Below are 21,785 nucleotides of genomic sequence, written 5' to 3' on the forward strand. Positions count from 1 at the left end.
GAAGGGGAAACTAAATTAGCTGAATCCATCTTCGTCAGTGCTCCTCTAGTGGCAAACATCCACATAAGTGAGGACTTGCTGTGGTATTTAATAGCATTACTGTAATTAGTTGCTTCTCTCAGAGATACAGATACGCCTACAGGCGTCAGAAAGTAGCCTTCACGTAAAAACATGACCATAAGTGAAAAAACTCTAACTAGTCTCCAAGACTTGAGCTCCTGGGAGTCCAAGAGATTGAACTGCAGCTGTCTGTTACTGTACGATCCATCAGCAATACACAAAGTCACAAGTATAAACCCTATTCTCTCACCTTCCCAAATGAATCTGGTGTTGACTTCGTGAGACCAGAAGGGAAGAGGGAGTACAGAACATTGTAACTCATTTAATGAGGAACATAAGCAGATGAAAGTATGTATACTCCAAACCACACTGATGTTCACAACAAAGTATAGCAGTTGGGGTTTCCCCCCCCCCCCCCAAAGTTTAGGACCCAGCTATTTAAAATGTTACATCCTTCCAAGATAGCAGTACTTTAAGAGCTCAGATTAGCAAAGTCCTTGGATCTTGGGGTATTTGAAGCACTCCTGATAGAAGCTACGCCACACAATCAAGCTCAAAACACGCTGACGTTTCCTTAAAAAGCAGCTTCCTTCTCCATCATGTGCTATCAAAGAACAGTATTTTAAAATCAGTACCTGAAACACTTTAAGACAAAAAATACAGTTCACTGGCTGCTTTCAAAAGCTTTTGGGCCTTGTTTGCAGAACTACAGTCGATGTGAAGGTTCTCAGTAACAGGCAAGCCTATAAGCTAAGGCAAGTAACAGTTCGTATAACTCTTCTTTAAAGCCTTATGATGTTCTGTTATTGCTGGGAACTATTTTTTTTTTAAATTATATTATTTTATTAGCTGAGGTATTTGAAAGTAAGAGCATTGCAGTCAAAGCTCTCACTGTAGTTGTCGAACTCCAGCTGTGTTTTGAAGAAGTCCGATTCAGATTCTTACTGAAATTTCAAGTTTAAATACTCAATTCCTCTCCCCCCCCCACCTCCATGTAGCATTTACGAAGTTATAAAAGTTCTATTTTAAATGTTACTAACAAGTCTCATTGCTTAAGCATATACTAAAATAGCACAGCTTCCCCCAGCCTAAAGCAAACATCCAAACAAGAGCAGAAGGAAATTTCACATGTTCTGTTATCTTTATTGCAATACACAATCATTTCTTTTAACTCAGCTCATTTTAGAATGCTTTCGGGAACATTAGCAAGTACTGCAAATCAAGTCAGCAGAAACAGGAAGGATTCAGAACGCACGTCAGCAGGTTTTGAGCACACTGGGCATTTCAAGGGCTACTTGCTTTCCCTGGAAAGTTTATTAGTAATTTTTCTAAGCTGATCAGCAAATAGTACTATTATTAAGAAAGAATTACTGTTTTCACATTTCTGTGCATCACCCCTCTACCATTGCAACAGAGAAGTTTTGGTTTTCATTGCGCAGAGATCTCTTTCACACAGCCTTCCAAAAAGGAAGAAATAAGGTAAAAATGTGTTATGAGACCCTTTAGTTTCCAGGCAGCACCTTCCATTTCTAATTTGGACCATGAATTAAAAAACAGCACCTGCTTTTGAATCTAATTCAGTACACTTACAAGCCAGCCTGCTGCACAGTTACAGAGCCTGCTACCAACCAGAGAGGACGACAAGTCCTGCCCCCAAGTGAAAATCTCACAGAAGGCCTGACAAACCTAGTCTCACCAGCATTCAGAAGTTCAATTGCCATCTCAAAGACAATACAATCTTAGCTTTTAAAACTGCAGTCAGGGCTTATGCAAAACAGAATGAATAACACCCTTAAGTGGGTCTCTGATTCAGTGTGCATCCTTCCTAGGTTGTTGTTCATGCAGTTGACAGCAATCCATTGCTATACTGTATAAGAAAGCCTACAACTAGCTTAGAGGCCAAGAAAAATGAAGTTGCTTTTTACAAATGTATTTATACTTCCAAGACAAATTTCTTTCAGTAAGAGTGACAGTCCAAGACTTCTAAATGAAAAGCCAAATATTTGTGGCAGATAAATACTAGCTTATGGATTTGTAAGGGTTAGTTACCACACTACTACCACCAGAACAGTTTTACTAGAGTAGCCCTACAACTCTGGTGGTATTTGAAGCCTGGTTTTACTTCCAACAATACACTTTATTGCTGTATGATTGCCTTCATACATCTCTCAGATGACCAGAGGACACTGTGACTAATCAGACCCACCTTAAATACAAAGACCATGCTTTCACAGCCTGCCAGGAAAGCAGTTTACTGTTACAGTAGCTTCTGTTTAACACAGGTATTTAGAGGCTTATCTTGAACTTCCTGCAAAACGTTACTGTGTAGTTTGGGACAATAGAGAAGACTTGCTCAGATTTGGGAAAACAAATGAGCTGAAGTTAAAAAAAAAAAGAAAAAAGATTATCAAGTGACACTGGCATGCTTCTACACAAGCCAAAATTAAGATACGTTACATGTCTGAATTCTTGTAGCAAACAAGCTCTAATAAATACAAACCCTATTAAGCAATTAGAACAAAACTAAAATCTAATGCCAGATCTGGAAAACAGAACAAGCAGAGAACAAAGTTCCTTCGACCGCACAAACAACTTACAGATTTGCAGGCAGTTTCATTAGTATGCAAATTCTGCTCAGAGAGGTCAAAATGACACAACAAATAAACCAGATTTTTCCTCACTCATTTACAAAGCAATTACTATTCTGACAGACTTCAGTTTGGCTCAAGCATGGCAGCAAAATCAGCTTACAGTCTGAATATGTAAAAATGGAAAAGTGTGGAGAAACGCTGAACTCCTACAGCTTCTGCTTTTTTACACTGGTGTAGTTTCTCTCTACTACACACATCTTATCTCAGTTAATGCAGAAACATTTAAAGCAACCGTCAAGGACACACTGACCTCAGCAACAGAGCTTCCTCATGCTGAAACAGGAGACAAAGTCCCCTTAAGTAAAGGGATTCTAGATTCCTCCTGAGCTTGGAGCACAGAAGCCAGATCAGAACCCAAAGCCATAGCCTTACGTCCCATCAGTTCCAGAAAAGTATGGCTTCTCCAGAGACATACAGCCTCATCCCAGCCTATTAAGTACAAGGGTATTTTAAATAGCAGGTTACCCAAACCTAAGGCAGGTAACAGGCTTGCCAGCTGCTTTCATGATAGAACAAATACTTAGCCTCTGTGTGTAACAGTGTAAGAATGTATCTTGCAAGTTACATAGGGTGGGGGTCTAGGTACTGTGGAAGAGCATAAATATCCAGAGCAAAGAAAGGATACTTGTCACATACCAGTCTCTTATGCTACTCTCAGGCAAGAACATACCTGTGTCAAGAAACAGTACTGTCAGCCTTGCTTCTTAAAGTCAGACCTCACCCTGGTTACAGCAATGCAGCCAGCCCAACACCTGCATCTCCTCCCCAGGTAATTAACCCAGGGCTCCAGTATTCCCCATAATTATTTAGCAAGGGACTCCATCTTAAGTTCATAGGCACACTGTTGTCTTCATCCGTACTATGTAAACACATTTCTAGAAGTCAGAGGTACAGAAAAAGAAACTAGGCTAAACTGAATGATCCCCACTAAAACCAAGAATAAAACGCATTATGAGAGTGTGTTTATTTTTATGCAGTCCTTCTGCAAGCAAGAACCATGCAGCACAAAGCCCACACAGAACTTCTGCAGCAGAAAGATAGACAGCTATCACCTCCTCACACTCTCAAGGCCTCAAGCAGTTACAAAAGAAGTTGTCCAAACTCAGCTTCTTCCGAATTGTGACATTTATGTCTAGTTTTTGTTCAGGCTACATCAAATTATTCTCTTCAGTTAATTAAGATTTTTTCTCACCTGAAACCCATGCAACTGCAGTAATATACTAGCCATAGAGGATCAGTTCATGGGAAGGTATAGTCATCTTTCATTCAAGCTACTGAAAGAGCACACAGATATCTATTCAAAACTATTTAAACCGTGCTTACAAGATGCTACACAAAGTAGGCATGCTGAACTTACCGCACTAGTTTGCTGAAACCAACTCTGTTCTCTCATCACTGCCTGACTGTTCTACACAGCTCAAGGTCCCTATAATCTTTTCTCCCCTGCATCACAATTAACCAGTTTGCTGTCTACACACTTTTAGCTATTTTTGTACATAAGCCACAAAATACCTTGCAAGTTTTTATGAACTGTGCCATCATCATCTCTAACCTATGATTACTCAGTGATACAGCACAACTACCTCTGTTAACCAGAGAATGGTATTCTCACAGAAGTAATTTCACTTAGAGCTTCATTACTGCCAAGTTTTCTTGAAGTTAGTAATACAGTGGGCTATACTGTTGCTTTTAGAAAGACATGCACAGGAAAGAACAGTGAAGACTAGCTCTAGCATGTGTTAAGCAGCCTGTTACTAGAGGTGATATTAGCAGCCTTCTAAATACATGTTCATAAGCTCTTCACAGGGCAAGACTCAGGATGACCGATGATGACAAAATATTTAATTCTGTGTCAGCGTTCATTCTGTGATTTATTGCACTTTACTGGTAAGTGCACTCAAAGCATAATCATTATTAGCATGAATTTTAAAGGATGCATTGATTGCTGTGGTACCCAAACAATTCAGATTCACTTCTTTCACACTCTTAAGTTTACAGAAGTATGCAGGTTAACGGGTGTGGATGGACCCAAATGGAGTTTAACTTGTGTTAATTCAAAACACATAAGCCATCATTTTTTCTAGATTGCTTAGCTTTCATACGGAATAGGTTTGAATTTAGTTTCTTCATTTCAGCTCATAGATTAAAGTTTTTCTCATCAGGTGCAAAATCAAGGAGTTGGAGTAGTAAGCAGCAAGTGAGGTACCAACTACTCCTACCTCAAGACTATTACTCAACAGGATTTGACCACAGCCAAACAGCAAGAACGGGACTATATCCCTCCAAGTTAGTACTTCATGAACACCTCTGCAATTCCTTATTGCACTCCTTTACAACAGCATGTTTGACTCTAGCAGTGAAGCAAGAAGGTTTGACAGAACCTCTTTCATGCTTTGTGCACACTGGAACATACAGCTGGCAGTGAGGTTCTACAGCAGTTTCAGTAACTTTCACTTTTTTTATGCCTTTTGAAGTTTTCAGACCTTCACTGCAAACTGGTGACTTCGTCTGAAAAGCTTACAGGTCCATTAATGAAAAACCGATTAGGTTTTACAAACTAAAGCTTGCCCATCAACTAAATCAAGACAAAAAAGGTGGTGTAGCCTGAAGTCAAGCTGCTGAAAGAACTAGATTTCTGTGGTAGTATGACTGCAGGAAGGTTTCCAGCCAGGCATTAACCTCTAGTTGTTCTTCATGATAGAAGGGCATAAGTGGAGTAACTGTTAATATAGCTACAGGGAAGGTAACATGCTGCTTTCTCAAAACATCTGTTCAGTCTGAAAAATTAAGTAAGAAATTTAGGTGTTCAAATGAATTTCCAGCAACAACTGACAAATAATAATGCTGCTGACAGCAAGTAGTTTTACAAACACAGACCAAGAGAAAACAAGTAGTCTTTGTGGCTATACCTTCCAGATTAATGAACAAACTAGTTGAAAGACAAAGTAACAAGAAACTTTGACTAACTTAAGTGTACAGAAACTTATTAAACAGTTTTTCATCAAACTCAGTCTCTTTAGCTGAAAGATACACTAATTTGCCTAGTATAGATCTTGCTTTTATGTTCAACTGCTTTACTTAAAAGTTACAATTTTATGCTTAAATTTACTAGGCAGTAAGATCTACTTTCATCATACAGTTGGAACTATGAAAAATGGCTGCTACTCTTGTATGCAGGTTGCTGGTAGACCCTTGAACTATGTGTGTGGTAAAGATATTGCTTTATCAGCTACATATTTTCATCTTAATTCTGCTAGAAGACAGCTTAACCCATTACTCTCTAAAGGGGTGGGGAAAGGGGTGGTGCATAAGTTTAAACAGATTCTATTTTACCGGCAATAATTACATCTGCCCGTATCTCTTCAGACTAGTTCACAGCCCTCTGGAAGAAGACAGGCCGAGTAGTCACATAATTAAGAGGCAAAGTATTAGAAATAGTTTGTAAACAGTAGCTCAGTTCTTTGATATAGGAGGTATTTTCCTTCTGTTATGGCCAAGAGCCACAGGACTGGCAGGAAGTTCTGTAGTTAAGAGAACACTTTCAGTAGTTATTCTAACAGCCTGCTCTAGCATTTTGCTTGCATCAGCAGTTGACAAAAAAAGTCTAAGCATGTAAAAACAGAAGAAAAACCCATAGAATGTCATGTTAAGAAAACATGTATAGTTTAGTATGATGAAGTGACTTACCTTTAAATTTTGACCGAATGTTTGCTAGTTCTTTATTTATCCTCTTTATCTCCGCTTCTTTACTTTTGCCTGAAATCAAAAGAACACACATCAGGATACAATGCTTTGGACAGCCCTCTGACATCCTAAGCTTCTTTCCACCCAGCCATGCTGCACAAACATACAAATGTCAGGAGGAATTTTTACTCTCCCTTCCCAGTGTTAGGACTAGTTGAAGGCAAACGTCACAGAGGTAACTTGAGCATCACTTCATAGGGGAATCTGAGAAGCTAAAAGGACCTCCCTGTTTCAAGAAGCTTTGTAGACTTTAGATAGTATCAGTTGTATACAATTAATCTGTGAAGCCTTTACTACTGACTTCCACAACCACTTCAGTTTTTCTATTTCTTAAGCTGGCAAGAGAAACCGAATTCTATTTCCAATTTGATTACTAGGTTGACAGGGCTCAGAAGGAAAACATCGCCTAAGCACAATCTTATAAACAGTTTCTGTTAATCCTCACCTTAAGGACAAGCCTGTTGTGTAAACATCCTTACTGAATGGGTCATTCAGATCAACAACTTTAAAAACATTCTTAACAGACACTGAAGAGGAAAAGCAGTAAACTTATAAGTAGCCACAAGACTCAGAAGACCTCAAACATAAGCACATGCATAACTCCAGACTCTCAATATGCCCCATGAAAGTCACTTAAAAACCAGAAATTTTTAAAATTCATGTTTTATCAGGTGACTTTATCACCTTTGGCTTCTCAGCACAGTCCATATTTCATATCAACTTTTGAATCCAAGAATAGGTTATTAGGATTCCTAGTGGCTATTCAAGTTAGATATTCAGGGAAATAAGCTCCAGTTTAGATTCTGATAATGCAAAGTTATTCAAGTAATACTTGCACTGTCCAAAGCAGCCTATTGCTCTTCAGCATTTTAGGTTTTGGTGACTGAGATTCTATAGAGGTCTGGGTCCATTAGCTCCTACATGAGTGAGCATGGTAGGGTAGAACATGCAACTTGGGCACTATGTTCAGTTGCTTGAAGCCCGAGGGAAACAAATGAAGTCTGCTTTAGCAATGTGGAACAGGCCATTTAGTTGTGTTGGAAATTGAGACCTGAACCTATGCAAACTTTCAAGCAGCTTCCAAGATACCAACTAGCAGCAGCAGATGACAGCTTCCTTTACTCTTCATCCCATTTATTTGGGTACAAGGTTATGAATATAAGTCTCCTGGTCCTGTTTGAAAATGGTCCAACCTTACAAGTTGCGGGCATCAGATGCCCTGCTTTCACTCCCCACTCCAATCGTAACTACAGCCATGTCAGTGGAAGAAGGGTATGCAACAAGGCTTGAAGAGCAGATTAGGACCAGCATTCCACAGCACCTCCAATCTCACCCCTTTCTTCCACATAAGCAAAGCAACAACTCACAGCATTTAAACATCCTACTACATTTGCATGTCCAAGTCTCCTGTATCACCCAATAACTGTTAATCACCTCTCTACCATTCCAAAGATGATCGGACAGCAGGCCAGATGAAAGGCGATTAACTCACTCAAGGAAACAAGTGCCTTGGGAGAGGGTAATAACCAAGTATTTAAAGAATAAGGGAAGCCCACACCAAATAAGTATTAATCCAATTTTGTTTGTTTCTTGATTTAGGCTCAAAAAAAAGAAACTGAAGTTGCGTACTTCCAAAACCAACTCTTGCCTAAGATGGAGAAAACTGGTTTATATTAATATGCCTATGATTACGGCCACAAGAGTACAGACACATAGCAAGACTCACAGACTGTACAAATGGAAACAAGTTAGGCCCAAAATAGACACAACTACTTCAGTTTGCCTCGTCACTTTAACAAAACACCTAAAAACTTGCTTAAAATGGAGTCTTTCTGTTCTACAACAATTTTATAAGGCACACTGCTCAAAACACTGAAGTGCTGGGTGCCTTGGTAAGCACTCCACATAGCAAAACAAAACCACCAGCCAACTTCTCCCATACCCAACCCCAGAACACTACTTACTTGTACCTATTTGTCCACTTACTGCTTTTAGAAAGTTAAGCATTTTCAGACTCAAGAGTTCACAATACCTGTTCTGAAACATAAGGTGTAGTTGCTATCTGTATGCATCTTGGTTTTCAGATAAAGCAGGAGCTATGCCCACTGTTTTAATTTGACCTAGAAGCTTCAAATGACTTCTAGAATGACAAAACTAGAGATCACAGTATACTTCCCTCCATTTACAAGATGCATTTGTTAGGATCACAACGTTTAACCAGTTTTCACTAATATATCATGCAACACAAGTTTTCTTCTAATTTAACTTGCCAACCTTAAATACGCTGGTTTTAAAGCAGTAACACTCTTTACTGTATAAATAAGCAGCAGCTCATACAATCTAAGGCTTAAAGTGTCTTCCACTATAGTTTTTAAATTTGTCTTAATTGGATTAGATTATTTGTCCTTCACACATGGCAGAGATACTAAAATGTTCACGTCTAAGATACTTGCCAGCATTAGAAATTCACTACTAGACTGAAGCAACTCTTTTGCTCCTGGGTCCATACTCTATGAACACAGGGCCACACTAACATATGCCAACAGGGTGCAAGTGTTTCTGTAAATAAAGAACACTCCAATTTGTAAGCCATCACATTAGCACTTTTTAAAGACTTGAAAACACCTCCCTTATTTTCAGCAATTTATCTGCTCCAGATAAGTCTTAATTTCTAGAACTATAAATTTATTTTTCCCTTTTACCAAGTTAAGGGCACATCTCATTAAAACATTACCAATGAGTTGGGAGATTTTAAACTTCATTTAGATTACCCGGGCAGAGAACACTGACCTCAGTCCAGTATACTGCTAACTTGAGTACAACATTTAGCTACTTCAGTTTGAAAGCTAGGTCCTTGCTCTATGTCTTCAGATTCTGTCCATAAGGAAAGCACATTGCAATATTTACTTTGAATTATTATTAAGTGTTTCTCTAACCTCAAGCATGGCAATAATCACTGATGTACGTGCCAGCTTGTTTTTCTTAACCCAGGACAAAAATCAAGGCCATCATTTTTTTGTTAATCACCAAAACCTCTCAGCAAACCTTTCAAGCAGCATTAACTACCTGTTATGCTCACAGGTTATCAGTTACTGCTAGAAACTGAGTTCTTCGTGTCCTAAGCAAGTTAACAGAGCACTAAGGGAAGCCTGACTAAAATACTCCAGGAATTTGTGAAGTCAGCACCTTTGGCAGAGATGGACTGCAGCCTCAGCAACAGAAAAATCAAAATCCCACCCCCTGCACACACAGCTATAGCAGTGAGTTGACAGGAACATCCACATTAAACAGGAAGCTCACATCTGAAGGTTTGTTCTCTCAAAGTTAAAAACTTGCATAGCATATGAACAAAATCCTGTTTTGAATAATTCTTTCAGGCAGTTCTATTTTGAATACAGTACATAGTCTCATCTAGACCCTCATAAAGCACATATAAAACTAGCTGGTGATGAAAGTTTTCACTCCACTCATTGGAAATCATGTTGAAATTGAATTGAAATCAAGTGACAAGACAAGAGGAAACAGCCTCAAGTTGTGCCAGGGGAAGTTTAGATTGCATTTTAGGCAAAATTTCCTCACTAAAAGGGTGGTCAAGCATCAGAACAGGCTGCCCAGGCAGGTGGTGGAATCACCATCCCTGGAGGTATTTAAAAAATGCACAGATGCAATGCTTAGCAACATGGTTTAGTGATGGACTCAGGAGCCCTGGGTTAATGGTTAGACTTGATCTCAAGGGTCTTTCCCAACCTGAACGATTCTACAACAATCATTAAGTCTTAAGTTGTCTCCTTATTATTGATTACAATTTCAGGTACATATACACTGTAGTTTTAGGGACCAGCACCAGCATATTGGTGTTAAATGTCACTGAGGACAGTCACATAACAATGCTTAGGATAAATCATGAGTTAAAACCAGGCTGAAGCACCTAAAAATCTATTTCCTGAGCTCCAGTAGTTATACCACACACCTTATTCAAACTTAATTTATTGTTTACACTAGGGGATGACAAAACAAAGCAAAACCTCACAGCAACAGGTGGCTTCAGTTTGTTCCACATACAGTGAAAAAGAAAAGCATCAAAACCCACAGAGCATTTTTTAGCTGCACTTCTGTTCCACTAAGCTGGGGATGGGGGCTATTAAAGAAAATTTGTTTGATTAACATCACATTACTCAGCCATCATAACAGTTACTGAAGAAATTCCACATACGTTTGAGTTTTACCATCACTAGAGTCACTTAAGTAATCTTAAGGATGGTTAAAAAGGTAAGAGCACTACTGATGACAGTCAAAGAAGTGCTGTGCTGCAGAACTAGAGGCTTACATTTCAAAGCTTACAGAGGCAACTGCTCCACCTCACTTCCAGGCTGCTACACAGCTCCCGGTTTCAAGAAATCACCAGAGCTGTATTCCAACAAAATGTGCTGCAGCCAAGCCATTCAACTTTGAGAGGCTTAATAAAAAGTTATGTCATGTATATAAACAGATGGGTAGGACAGTATTTAAGCCTGAGCACAGTAAGATTATGTTCCACATCAGTTCAGCTACCACATCCTCACTTTCACTTATTCAGGCTTTTTCTAGTTTAGCAAGATTATGATTAAATATCCATAACAAGTTTTTAATAGAGGTTACTGCAAGCCAGTAAATTTTGGCTGGCTATTTTGCCAATAAGAGCCCTAGTATGTGACTGCTGTTAGTCTTCTCCAAGACTAGTACCCGAGCAAACAGATACCCAGCCACAACATCCTCCAAGGTGCTTATGAGCGATTACTTATCTGGCAACTTGCCACACTTCAGACTCCACTGTCCTGCCTACTGCCTTCATTAGGCAAGGTAAATTTAGTCTGCAGTGCACTATTATCTTTAATTACCATCTTGTTTAACAAAGATAGACTAGGGAACATCCAAAGTCACCCAGCTCTTCAGAGAGCCAATTATTATTCTTAACTCTCCTAGTAATCCAGGCTACAGCCACAGCTTGAGTACTACCTGAATAACACCTCCGTATCTCAGTGTGGAGTTTTGCATTACAGTCTACAGAAGAATGGTATGACACAAGTTACAGGAAAGGGATCTGTTGATTCTGTTCATTTGAAGAGAACATTTAAGATATTTAATACTAAACAAGTCTACACATCTATTTCCCAAATGAACAGAGAAGCAAGCACTCTTCTACACAAGTGCCTACACAAATGCAGAGCAGAGCAGATTTCTGCAGGCAAGCTCGAGAGACAGGTGCATTGGCAACATTTAAAGCAAAAAAATATAATTGCTTCACAGAAGTTTAGGTGTTTCCCATACTCATCTGGCTCCAATCTGCTTATGACCAGCAGCCAGTGTAATTGAGCCCACCCAATAATTCACTTTTTTTGAATTTGACTGCTGTTAGTCTTCTCCAAGATGAGTACCTGAGCAAACAGATATCCAGCCACAACATCCCACAACGTGCATAGCACAGGTCAGAACTGTAACACTGTGTTACCTCAGCCTTACTTGCCCCATGGCCATCTGACAATCCTACGATTATACATGTGCCATTATTAGCATGAAGAACTATAAACTATGTTGGGTAGGGGACTACTAGCATAAGAAAAAGCCCGCCAGCACTCTGTCATGCTTCTTGAAGGCTAGTAGCCGTGTCGGTTACTATCTGTGGCACTACCATTTGTCTAACAGAACATGCCTGTCTGTCCACATTCAATTATCAAACAGGCCCTGAAGACAGGACAACTTAGTTTTCTGTTCAGGAGAGCTGCCAAATACTGCCAAGGCTGAGAGGAGCAGCTTCTCCCCTGAACTCTGTAGTGGCTAAGAATATCTACTTGGGAAGAACACTGTTCTTACACAAAAGATAAATTCTCAGTTTTAAAGATGTTTTAGATGTTTACCTCGAAAGCTGTGAATCATTGTTTTCCAAACATAAGAATTTTTCCATTTTGTTATGTTTTTGTTAGTCTCTACATCGGGAGTATCTAAGCTGATGGCTGAGTTAGGTGGGACAGACATCACAGTCAAACTGCTACTAGCTTCCCTTCAGTAAAGTATGTTGATATAGTTTCATAATCAGTTTGATTCAAGGCTATACTTCTTAACAGACAACTCCAGATTGTTTCTTAGCACTGCTCTACTCCTGGCATACACATTCCTGTTACTACGTTGTACCACTGCAGGTCAGCTAGGGAGCCAAACAGACAAAACCAAATTGGTTTATTTAATATCCAAAGTGTAAGATAGCAGCTTTACTACAAGTGATGATGCCAACAGAAGACAGAAGAATACATGACCAAGTAGAGAGCAAGTTCACCACATTCACCATCCACACACACTTTAGTTGGTATAAAGCAATCAAAATTACCCACTTGCCTTTCCTATTGCTAGAACTGCTTACAAGCATGACACTAAGACTACACTGCATTCTTAAACCCTACTGTCAGGGGACAGAGAAAAACCAGTTGAAAGAGGAGGCCTGAATCAAAACAAACACTAGCACTTCTACCGTAAAAAAAGTGCAAATACTTATGAGAAAATATTCACGTAGGAGTGATCAGTGCATCTGTTCTTGCTTTTGTGAAACAGTTTTCATATCTCATATCAGCAAATTAAGCCACTACTTTTACCTGCCAGCTGGTCAGATATTCATGTTACAGCTCTGGAGTACAGACTAGCCATTTGCTGTGCAGATCATTGAATTCATGAAGTAAAACACCAGATCCACCCTCTACCCCTCCCTAATGTCTCAGCTGGTTATTATTTAGCACAGCAGGGAAGAAGGACAAAAAAGGAGGCAGGGTACAGAGCAACACATTACGGTGGTTTGTTTGGTGTATGCCCGCCCTCACATTATGTGAGTTTGTGAGAATTCCTTTATTTGGCTGAACTATCTAGAGTACTACAATAGAGATGCAAGTTCCAGGTCCACCTGAGCATGTCTGAAGGAGGATGCTGGTGCTATTGCCTACAAACTCACTGCGCAACTAATCCAAAGAGACTACTATAAAATGCTATACCTTCACAAGGTGTTAGCATGGCTTCAGTTTTGTTCAGAAACTGACCGGTTGAAGGCTGAAGAACAAGAAGCCTTCTGCTAATGACGTATCAACATCCTTTTATGTACAAAACCATACGTGCATGCTGTCCTTTTGCAAGATGTTTTTGATCAGAGGAAAGAAACACCTGTGTCATGTTGAAGATCATGAATGCCACAAAGGCAGTTGAACATTGTTGTGCCTTGGGACATCTTGTTGTGATTAGGTATGCATTACTACAAAGAAATCAGTGACCTACTGATCACATTTAAGAACGCTGTAGAGTTCACGTTCTAATATTCTGCACAGTAAGTGAACAGAACTGACTTCTTCCTGCAGTACGCTGCTAGAAATTTGCCTCTGTAACACTTCCCATGAAACAGCAGGGAGACGCAAGCTTTAATGTAATCCAGTAATCCAATAACTGTCCTTATAAGAGAAGGGAAATAAATGTAAAAGAGCACACAACAGCTTCCAAAGCCTATCACAATTCAGATACTCTAATTGCAGTAATTACATATAAAAAAATTACATTACATAATAAAATACAAGGGTAATAATTTTAGGTGCCTACCATGGATGCTTTTTTCTAACTAGGCGCCACAAATTAAGAAAAACACTACAGCTCAAACAGAGAGTTTGAGGAGTAACTAGGTAATAGGGTCTAGCTTTCCCCAAATTAACTGAAAAGCTTGGTGGAAACTCATATCCAAGTGACTTTATGCCATATAAAACATCCATTTGGCAGTTTAGTTGACAAAACAACATCAACTCCTACCAAAGGAGAAGCTTTACGCTAAAAAGATATGCAAAACCAGAAGTGCAAGGTTAGGCTACTTCATAAAGCAGCTCTTCCTCCTTCCTTGACTGAGCAGCATTAAAGTAGTCATTTCCTTGAGCAGTATAGCTTAAGGTTGTATTAACACCAGTTTAGTACAAGGCACTGTGGATTCTCTTCAACATTAGTTCACGTTCAGATAATAGAAGAACAGTTTTGAGACTTAACCAAACTCTCCTAGTTTAACTATCACTTCAAAACTACTATTTCAGGGGCCTTAAAAAAAATCCTGTATGAGCTTGTTAACTGATGCAAGTATGTAATAGTCTCTGCAACAGCCCTTAACTTCCTCTTACCAGTCCTGATGGGCAGCCTTTATCCACAGGATTTCTAACTCAGCAGATGTTATGTCTTCCAATATCTCTAATGGAGAGGTTGATGTCATATGGAAGACTCTAGCTCTTTACTATCTCTCATCTATTAATTATCATCTTCACCTACTCTCCTCAGCTAAAAATTCAGTAAGTGTAAAAAAACCCAAACAAATAATAATAAAAAGCCACCACCAAAACCTCCAAAAACCCAGCCCCTCAGAGTTCCATGAAATGACCTTAAGAAAGTCAAGACAGAAGTCATGGTAGAACAGTAGCTTCATTTTACACATTCTCCTCAGATTAATCTCATGCTAATTGTGTTTTCCTTAAATCTCTCTCCTGCAAATAGTAGGAAGTGATGCAAGACTTAGTACTTATTATAGCTCTAAGCAGCAGACTCTTAGGGCTTTTTCAGGCCAGAAACTGCCCATATTAGATGAGTGGCCATAGCCTTGCAAGGGAAATAGGAAAGCAAACCAGGATGCTTTGCCTTCAAGTTTCTTTGAAGAGATAAGTAGCCTAACAATACAAATAAAAGTCATTGGTTGTCTACAGAAATAACGCAAGTCCTACTTCAAAACTATATCCAATGCCAATAAGAACCTACACCTCAGAGGAGCAATGTAGTAAGTTTAGCTTACACTCTGAAAGCCACGTTACTGACATATAGTACTAGAACAAACTGTTTATGCCCAACTCACCCTATGTGAAGTTTGTTTTACTGTGTGCCTGTTCTCACAGAGAAAAAAATAACCCTATACATACCCATGTGGTCATTTAATTCATACACATGCCCCTCCCACATACACAGGTAACGCACTCCATTATCTACCATACAGTCAAACGGGTGATCATCATAAGATTAATTTCATGAACCAGCCTTTTTTTAATCCCCACTTGCTTATCCGTAAGCTGATGCACCAGTCCCAATGCAGTGAAGCAAAGCTATTGAAGTCAGACTTCAAAAGGCTTCAGCCTCTGGACACTCTCCGCGTCCAGTACAAGGAAAAATTAATGCGGTAAGTTCTAGGAGAAGAGACAGACCTTTATTTAATACATCTGTTTGGTTTTATGTAAGGAAAAAATATAGCCTGCGGAAAAAGGAACAGTATCTTGGAACAGAACTTACACAGAAACATTTGGAGATCAACCTAAAGGAAATCTTCCTCCCTCTATCCAACTTTTAAGGTGACACTGAAAAGGTAAGACAGTTACCTAAAGTAGCAAGTAAACAAAGAACTGTCTTGTCCTCTAAGCGCCTATGGCAAAAGCAGCTTTTGCCTCTGTGTAGACACATTTCATCAGCCCAAGGGTAAACAACTTCCCGATTTTACAGTGGAGGGGGTGACCAGTAGTGTACTTAATACTGTAATAGAAACTATTTCTACACCACCACCTCCAAAAGAAGGAGAAAAGCAAGCTCACCTAGTTTTCAGGTTGAATAGCAGATAATACTGTTGTTGCAACAGAATTGGTTGAGTGACAAATGACTTTGAAATACTTCATCACCAGATAAGCATAAAGCTATTCTCAAAAAAATGAAAACAGATCCCTGATGATACATCTGTCAGCCGAGACAGCTGGAGAGCTTATAAAGCACCATCTTGCATAAGCCAAATCACTTCAGCAGCTCTGCAGCACATACACAAAAAACAATTTAACATACTATTTAAGAATAAGTACTGTACTTCTTGCAGGAGTCCATATGCTTATAACATATGCAGAATCTTGTTGGGGCTTAGTTCACGAGGCACTTCAAGCAGTGACAAGGACTCTTCCCGACCTGAACTCCTGAGTGGCACTTCACCAAGCCACAAGATTCAGAGCTTTCCAGCTTCACCACCACCAATTATTTCACAGTATAGTCACACCTTACTATTTTCTCAGCAGGTCACCTTAAGTGCTAATTAACTAGGCTATCTTAACCAAGTACTTCAGCTTTCAATTTGTAGTTTTCTTGTCTCTTCTCTGGTGTCCACAAAAGATAAGCTAAACGAAATAGCAGAGCAAATAGACTTTTATGTTATAAACAATCCAACTGAGAAAGTTTCTAGAAAAGTCCATATATCTACTGGCAAGTTGTCAGGCATTTAAAAAGGCTATTTTCTTTAAAACCCTCCCTGCCCCCACCATCTGCACTAGGACCTCTGTATGCAAAATACAGAGCCTACAACAAGAAGCTGCCCTGAAACAAAGTTCTGCAGAGCTATCAGGAGCTGCAGGATAATTAATTTTCTTATACCATTGGATTTTGAAAATTGACTTGATACTTGTATGAATAAAGAACATTTTGCTTTGAAAAAGTTACTCTAAAATATTAGTTTCACAGCAACTACAGCAAAGTCAAAGCATCAAGAACACACTACAAGCAGCATGTTGACTTTTTTTATGAAAAGCTTTGGAGCCTTTTGAGATATTGTCGTATTTTAAGTGAACTTTTAAAAGTTGGCTAGAAAGTAATTCTTACATTCAAAGTCATATGTGGCATAAAAGCATTTAACACACAGATCAAGTTAAATAGATAACCCAAGTGCCGAAAATATGCCTGACAATTGACAAGCATCCTTTTAACTATTTAAGACAGACTGGCAATGTGAGCTGTTCATCCATTCACTCATAATCAATTAGAATTGTAAGCAATGAAAATTGCTATCAATAAGACTTTAAGACTGTAATGGACTGGTAAAAACAGATAGGCAAGACAAGCATCAATCCCAAATCAGTAATATAATGAACTTGTACGAGAAGGATGCATTATTTAGTGCTGCAGATGTTGTAGGTACAACCATCCAAGAAATGAGACTTGATGTAAAAAGATTAGGCATTTCCAAAGGTAGATAGTCTAAATTTACGCAAGTATCCCCTTAAAGTTTAGGTTATTACTTTGAAATTACATGCTGTGCATCCACCTAGGCACAGTTTGCACACAACTGCATTTTCATTCTTCAATACCTGTAACGCAGATTCCTTATCTGTGCAAAGTCTTTCAGAAGAAAGACCATACACCATGTTTCAACAGTATTCATAATCTGGAAGACCTCTAGGCAAACTAGAAGTGTCAGGCCCTTATGGTAGTATTACAAAGGGATAAACAAGTCCAACAGCCAAAATTAAGACTGAAATTCAGAATGCCAGCAGGCAATTTGTACATCAGTGTAACTGTCAGATATTTACTCCAACTTTAAAGCTAGAAATGGAGGTTGAGCTGCACTTGGTGCCTAGCTTCCTTCCCATCTTGGAACAAGAACATTTTCTTAAGATTTGCAAGTCAAGAGATTCTGTTAACCTAAAGAACTGTTACTTTTTGTTCTTGACAAATATCTAGCTCCCTGATCTGAAGAGTGAAAGATGGAATTTAAGCCAACACCAGTGCCTGCAAAACACAGAATTCTCTAGAGAGTGCTCTGAAGTATTTTTGGGAATCTTAGTCAGCACACACCAGCCCACGGTTAGCTGGCAACATTCAGAGCTCACTTAAAGGAAAAAAAGATTCAAATGCCATTAGGCAAGTATTTGGAACCTACACAGGTCACCTACTAATGGGAGCTATCTGCTCTTTCAGAGCTATTTGGAAGATGTAGTTCATACTGAAGATGAGAGAAATACAAAAGTAATTATAGCTCCTGCGTGGACAGGGACAAAACATTTGAGAAACACCAGTATTTTTTTAAACAGTGAAAGTGTTAATATTTGTTTCACAAGCAAGTTACATCTTTGTTACTCTTGCAAACCCTGGGAGCTGAGAGGTTTGTTGTCCAGTCTGGACAGAGAGGTGGTTGTTCCATCAGACTTCCCACACTGCCTACACACTGGCAAGCTTGTGGGGAAATCAGTTAATTTGTTCTATCCTACTACCTTAACTCCTGTTATTCCACCTCTCTACACACAGGTTTGGAACCTACGAGCTTGAATGTTTCTCTTGTATTCCCTTCTACTAAATTCCACTGAAAACAAGAGTGGACAGATGTGTTAACCAACTGCAAGACTTACGACAATGAAGAATAAAACCATATTACTTATAGCTAAATGAATGAGAACAATCATTTAAAAAATAGTGGGTAGATACAACAGCACATCTTAAATGTTACGACAGCAGGTGAAGCTACGTTACATGTGCATTTTGCATAGAATACCAGGACACTGGAAAATTTTCAGTACACAGCTGGGTCAACCACACAAAGCACAAAAGCATTCATGTAACCTTGAACCAATCAATACAAAACACATCTTGTAAGCCTTCTCCTACACATACGAGTGAAGTCTCAAGAAACATAAGGACCTGCAACTCTTGTGGAAAAAAAAAAAAAGTGAGACAGCTTCTGCTGTAAGGATGCTAAACCACCTTGAATTTTACATATGAAGACCCTGTTTACATAGTTAGAAGTCCAAATCACCTGAATTTAGTTTAAGTGTTTTTAAACAGTCTCATTTTATCAATACAAAGAGGTGATGAGAAAATTGTATTAGAAGTCATCAATGTGAAGATTTTTCCAAGCTGGTGTGGTTATCCCAACATAAGCCTAGTTAGGTCATCATGATTTGCAAAAAAAAAAAAAAAAAAAAAATCCACTTCTACCTCAGAGAGGAAACCTTACTGCCATTGCTTTTAAAGTAGCCTCAAGTAATCCAGAGAGGTACACGCAGGTGGACAAAATAGAGCTGTTTCATCACACCAACCACAGTGACCTTAGCCCTTCCCCAGGCAATTCCTGCCACATCATACTTAGATTTCTAACTCAGATTAATATTAAACTACTATCACATGCAGTTTTCAGTCAAAAAGAAAAACTGAGCACTGAAGTGTGCCCCCAGACACACATCTTCCCCGCCCCCCCAGCAGCAGCAATTTGTACCCCTCCCCCCGTGCTGCACAGACGTGCTACCTGCTCTCCCCTCAGGTGAGCACCCACTCGCACCCCTCCCCATCCCATTTTTAATTGCACAGATCCCAAGAGTTGAATTCTGTCAGAGCAGGATTTTCAAGCCAGTGTAAGCGCAGCCTAGCCATCCGCAGGGAAGGCCCCGCTCGCAGGCACCCTTACAGAGGCCTGCTTTCCATCAGTGACGTCTGGCACAGAAAGAAGCTTACAGATTTGGAAGGGGACCAGAGACGATCCCCCCGGCCCACCACAAACCCACCCGCGCCCGGACACCCGCCAGCTTCGCTTCAGCGCCTCATAAACAAGGACGATGGCGGGCAGCAGCCCCCGGCACCCCCGCTCGGCCACCACACCCAGCGCCCCTCCGCAGCGGGGGCGGGGGGAAAGGGGGGGCTGCAAATACCCCGACCAACCCCCCAAACCGCACAAATCAACCCAAACCCACAGCAAAAAAGCGTTAAGCTGCCCCCCCCGCTCGCTCGCCCGCCCCCCCGCCGCCCCCCAGGGCGCGTCGCCATTTCGTGAGGCGGGAGCGCTCCGAGCAGCCCGCTGCAGGGACAGGGAGAAGAAGAGAGCGCTGGGGAGGGGATGGAGGGAAAAAAGCCCCCGAACCCGCGGGGCAGCGGGCGCCCAGGCCCAGGCCGCAGCCCCACCGCGCCTCAGCCGCCACTCACAGTTCCGGATATCGGAGATGAAGACCGCCAGACCCCGCATCCCATCGCCCTTCGACACGGCAGGCATGGTGGCGCGCAATCCGCCCAGCCACACACCAAAGCACCGCAACTACCCCCACCGCCGCCCGCTCTCCCCGCGGGGCTCTTCAGGCCGCTGCCACCGCCGCCGCCTCTGCAGCGCGCAGGCGCCGGGGCGGCTCCGCGCCCCCGCGGGCGGCCGCGCGCGCGCGGCTCTGGCGCCACCTGCCGCGCGGAGGCGGGAGCGCCGCGGCCCGCGCCGGGCCTCCCCTCCGCCGCTGGGGCGGGCAAGGGCCGCGGCCTCGCCCCCGGCTGCCCTGCGGTGCCGCAGGAGCCCGGGCAATCCTCCGCTCCGGGGGGGTGGCAGCTTGGGCCCCCAGGTCGGTGGTGCCGCTGCTGGGACGCCATTAGCAGGCACCGCCGCCAGGGCAAACGGGCCCAGGCCGACGTGAGGGGCTGCCGGCGGGCGGCCCTTCCCCGTGAGGGGCTGGCAGGGCTGCTTCAGGCGCTGGATCCGCGGTGAACCCACTGCGTGCTCCCTGCTCAGGAACGGCCCGATCTCCTACTCTCCCTGAACGCTAATGATCGAGAAGTTTTATGACTTACGAAGGAGAAACATCAGGCTTTGCAGGTGCCTCAAAGGATGTACCTTCTGAGGGAGAAGGAGACGACGGACGGCAGATCAGGAGACAAGATCAGTAAGCTTTGAGTAGGATTTTATTTCTAATCTACTCTAGGATCTTATTTCTAAACTGTGGAGAGCGGGGTACAGATTCTATGGTACAGGTACATAAGATCATGCTTTCCCCAGGGCGGACTGATGGAGCCCATGCCTCAGTCCTCCAGTTCAAAAGGGGCCCCAAAACAGGCCACGGGATCTACTTCACATACCCTGCATAGTCAGTCTGAACATTTGCAAGCCCAAGAGCCACTATACACAGAGCCACCCTTTGTCACATGCCCCTTGTGAGCCTGTCCTCAGCTGGGTGAGGCAGTTGCTCTGCATTACATGTGGCGCCTCATGTGTGTACAAACCCAGGGCTATGTGTTTCTCATGAAGGCTGCAGATCTGCAGAGCAACACAGTCCCATGCCATATCCACTCCTGAGACTGAAAACATTTCAAGGTTAAACTGCCTTAAACATGCCAAAGAGGTAGGACTGCGCAGAGCATTTAATCTCATCAGCTGAAATGGTGTCAAAACTGGCCTAGTCTGCCTAACTAAAAGTATGTTGACAGTTTCAGTCATAACACAAGCGATTGGTATACTTAGTGGATTATAATGACTTGTAGAAAGATGGGGTTTGGGGTAATGGAGATCAATCAGTCACTTCATCTGTTTTCCTGTATACTTGAAGTCATTTCATTTCACCTGTTTGGTTTTGTTGGTGGTGGTTTTCCCACCCCCACCCCCACCTCCCCCCGCCCCCAAACTTACCCCAGTATCTAGCTTTTAGCTCAAGCCTATCTTCCAGAAAGGCACTTAGTCTTGATTTGATGCCATCAAATTTACTGTTCTCCTGGGCAGTTTGTTCCCATGGTTAATTCTACTCATTTAGAGCTTGTATCTTACTT

The 21,785-nt window shown here is 41.3% G+C and overlaps 2 protein-coding genes across 5 annotated transcripts in view; one reads left to right on the forward strand and one right to left on the reverse strand.

Annotated features, from left to right (window-relative positions):
• The window catches only part of AP2A2 (adaptor related protein complex 2 subunit alpha 2), a 47,971-nt gene extending 27,593 nt beyond the window's left edge, over positions 1 to 20,378 (reverse strand). For 2 of the 4 annotated variants that reach the window (XM_037401704.1, XM_037401703.1), the window contains exons 1-2: positions 20,193 to 20,378; positions 6,399 to 6,467 (exon numbers count right to left, since the gene is read on the reverse strand). In XM_037401704.1, the coding sequence (XP_037257601.1) occupies positions 6,399 to 6,467; positions 20,193 to 20,259 (136 nt within the window). In that variant the 5' untranslated portion in view covers positions 20,260 to 20,378. The remainder of the gene's footprint in view (positions 1 to 6,398; positions 6,468 to 20,192) is intronic. The other 2 variants (XM_037401706.1, XM_037401705.1) reach the window with 1 other exon arrangement.
• A 254-nt stretch (positions 20,379 to 20,632) lies between these two features.
• CHID1 (chitinase domain containing 1) overlaps positions 20,633 to 21,785 on the forward strand; it is a 127,462-nt gene continuing 126,309 nt past the window's right edge. Inside the window, exon 1 of the mRNA XM_037402936.1 lies at positions 20,633 to 20,908. The gene's annotated coding sequence lies outside the window, so the exon portion shown is untranslated. The remainder of the gene's footprint in view (positions 20,909 to 21,785) is intronic.

This window comes from Falco rusticolus, chromosome 10 (genome assembly GCF_015220075.1).
Source record: "Falco rusticolus isolate bFalRus1 chromosome 10, bFalRus1.pri, whole genome shotgun sequence".
Lineage (NCBI taxonomy): Eukaryota > Metazoa > Chordata > Aves > Falconiformes > Falconidae > Falco > Falco rusticolus.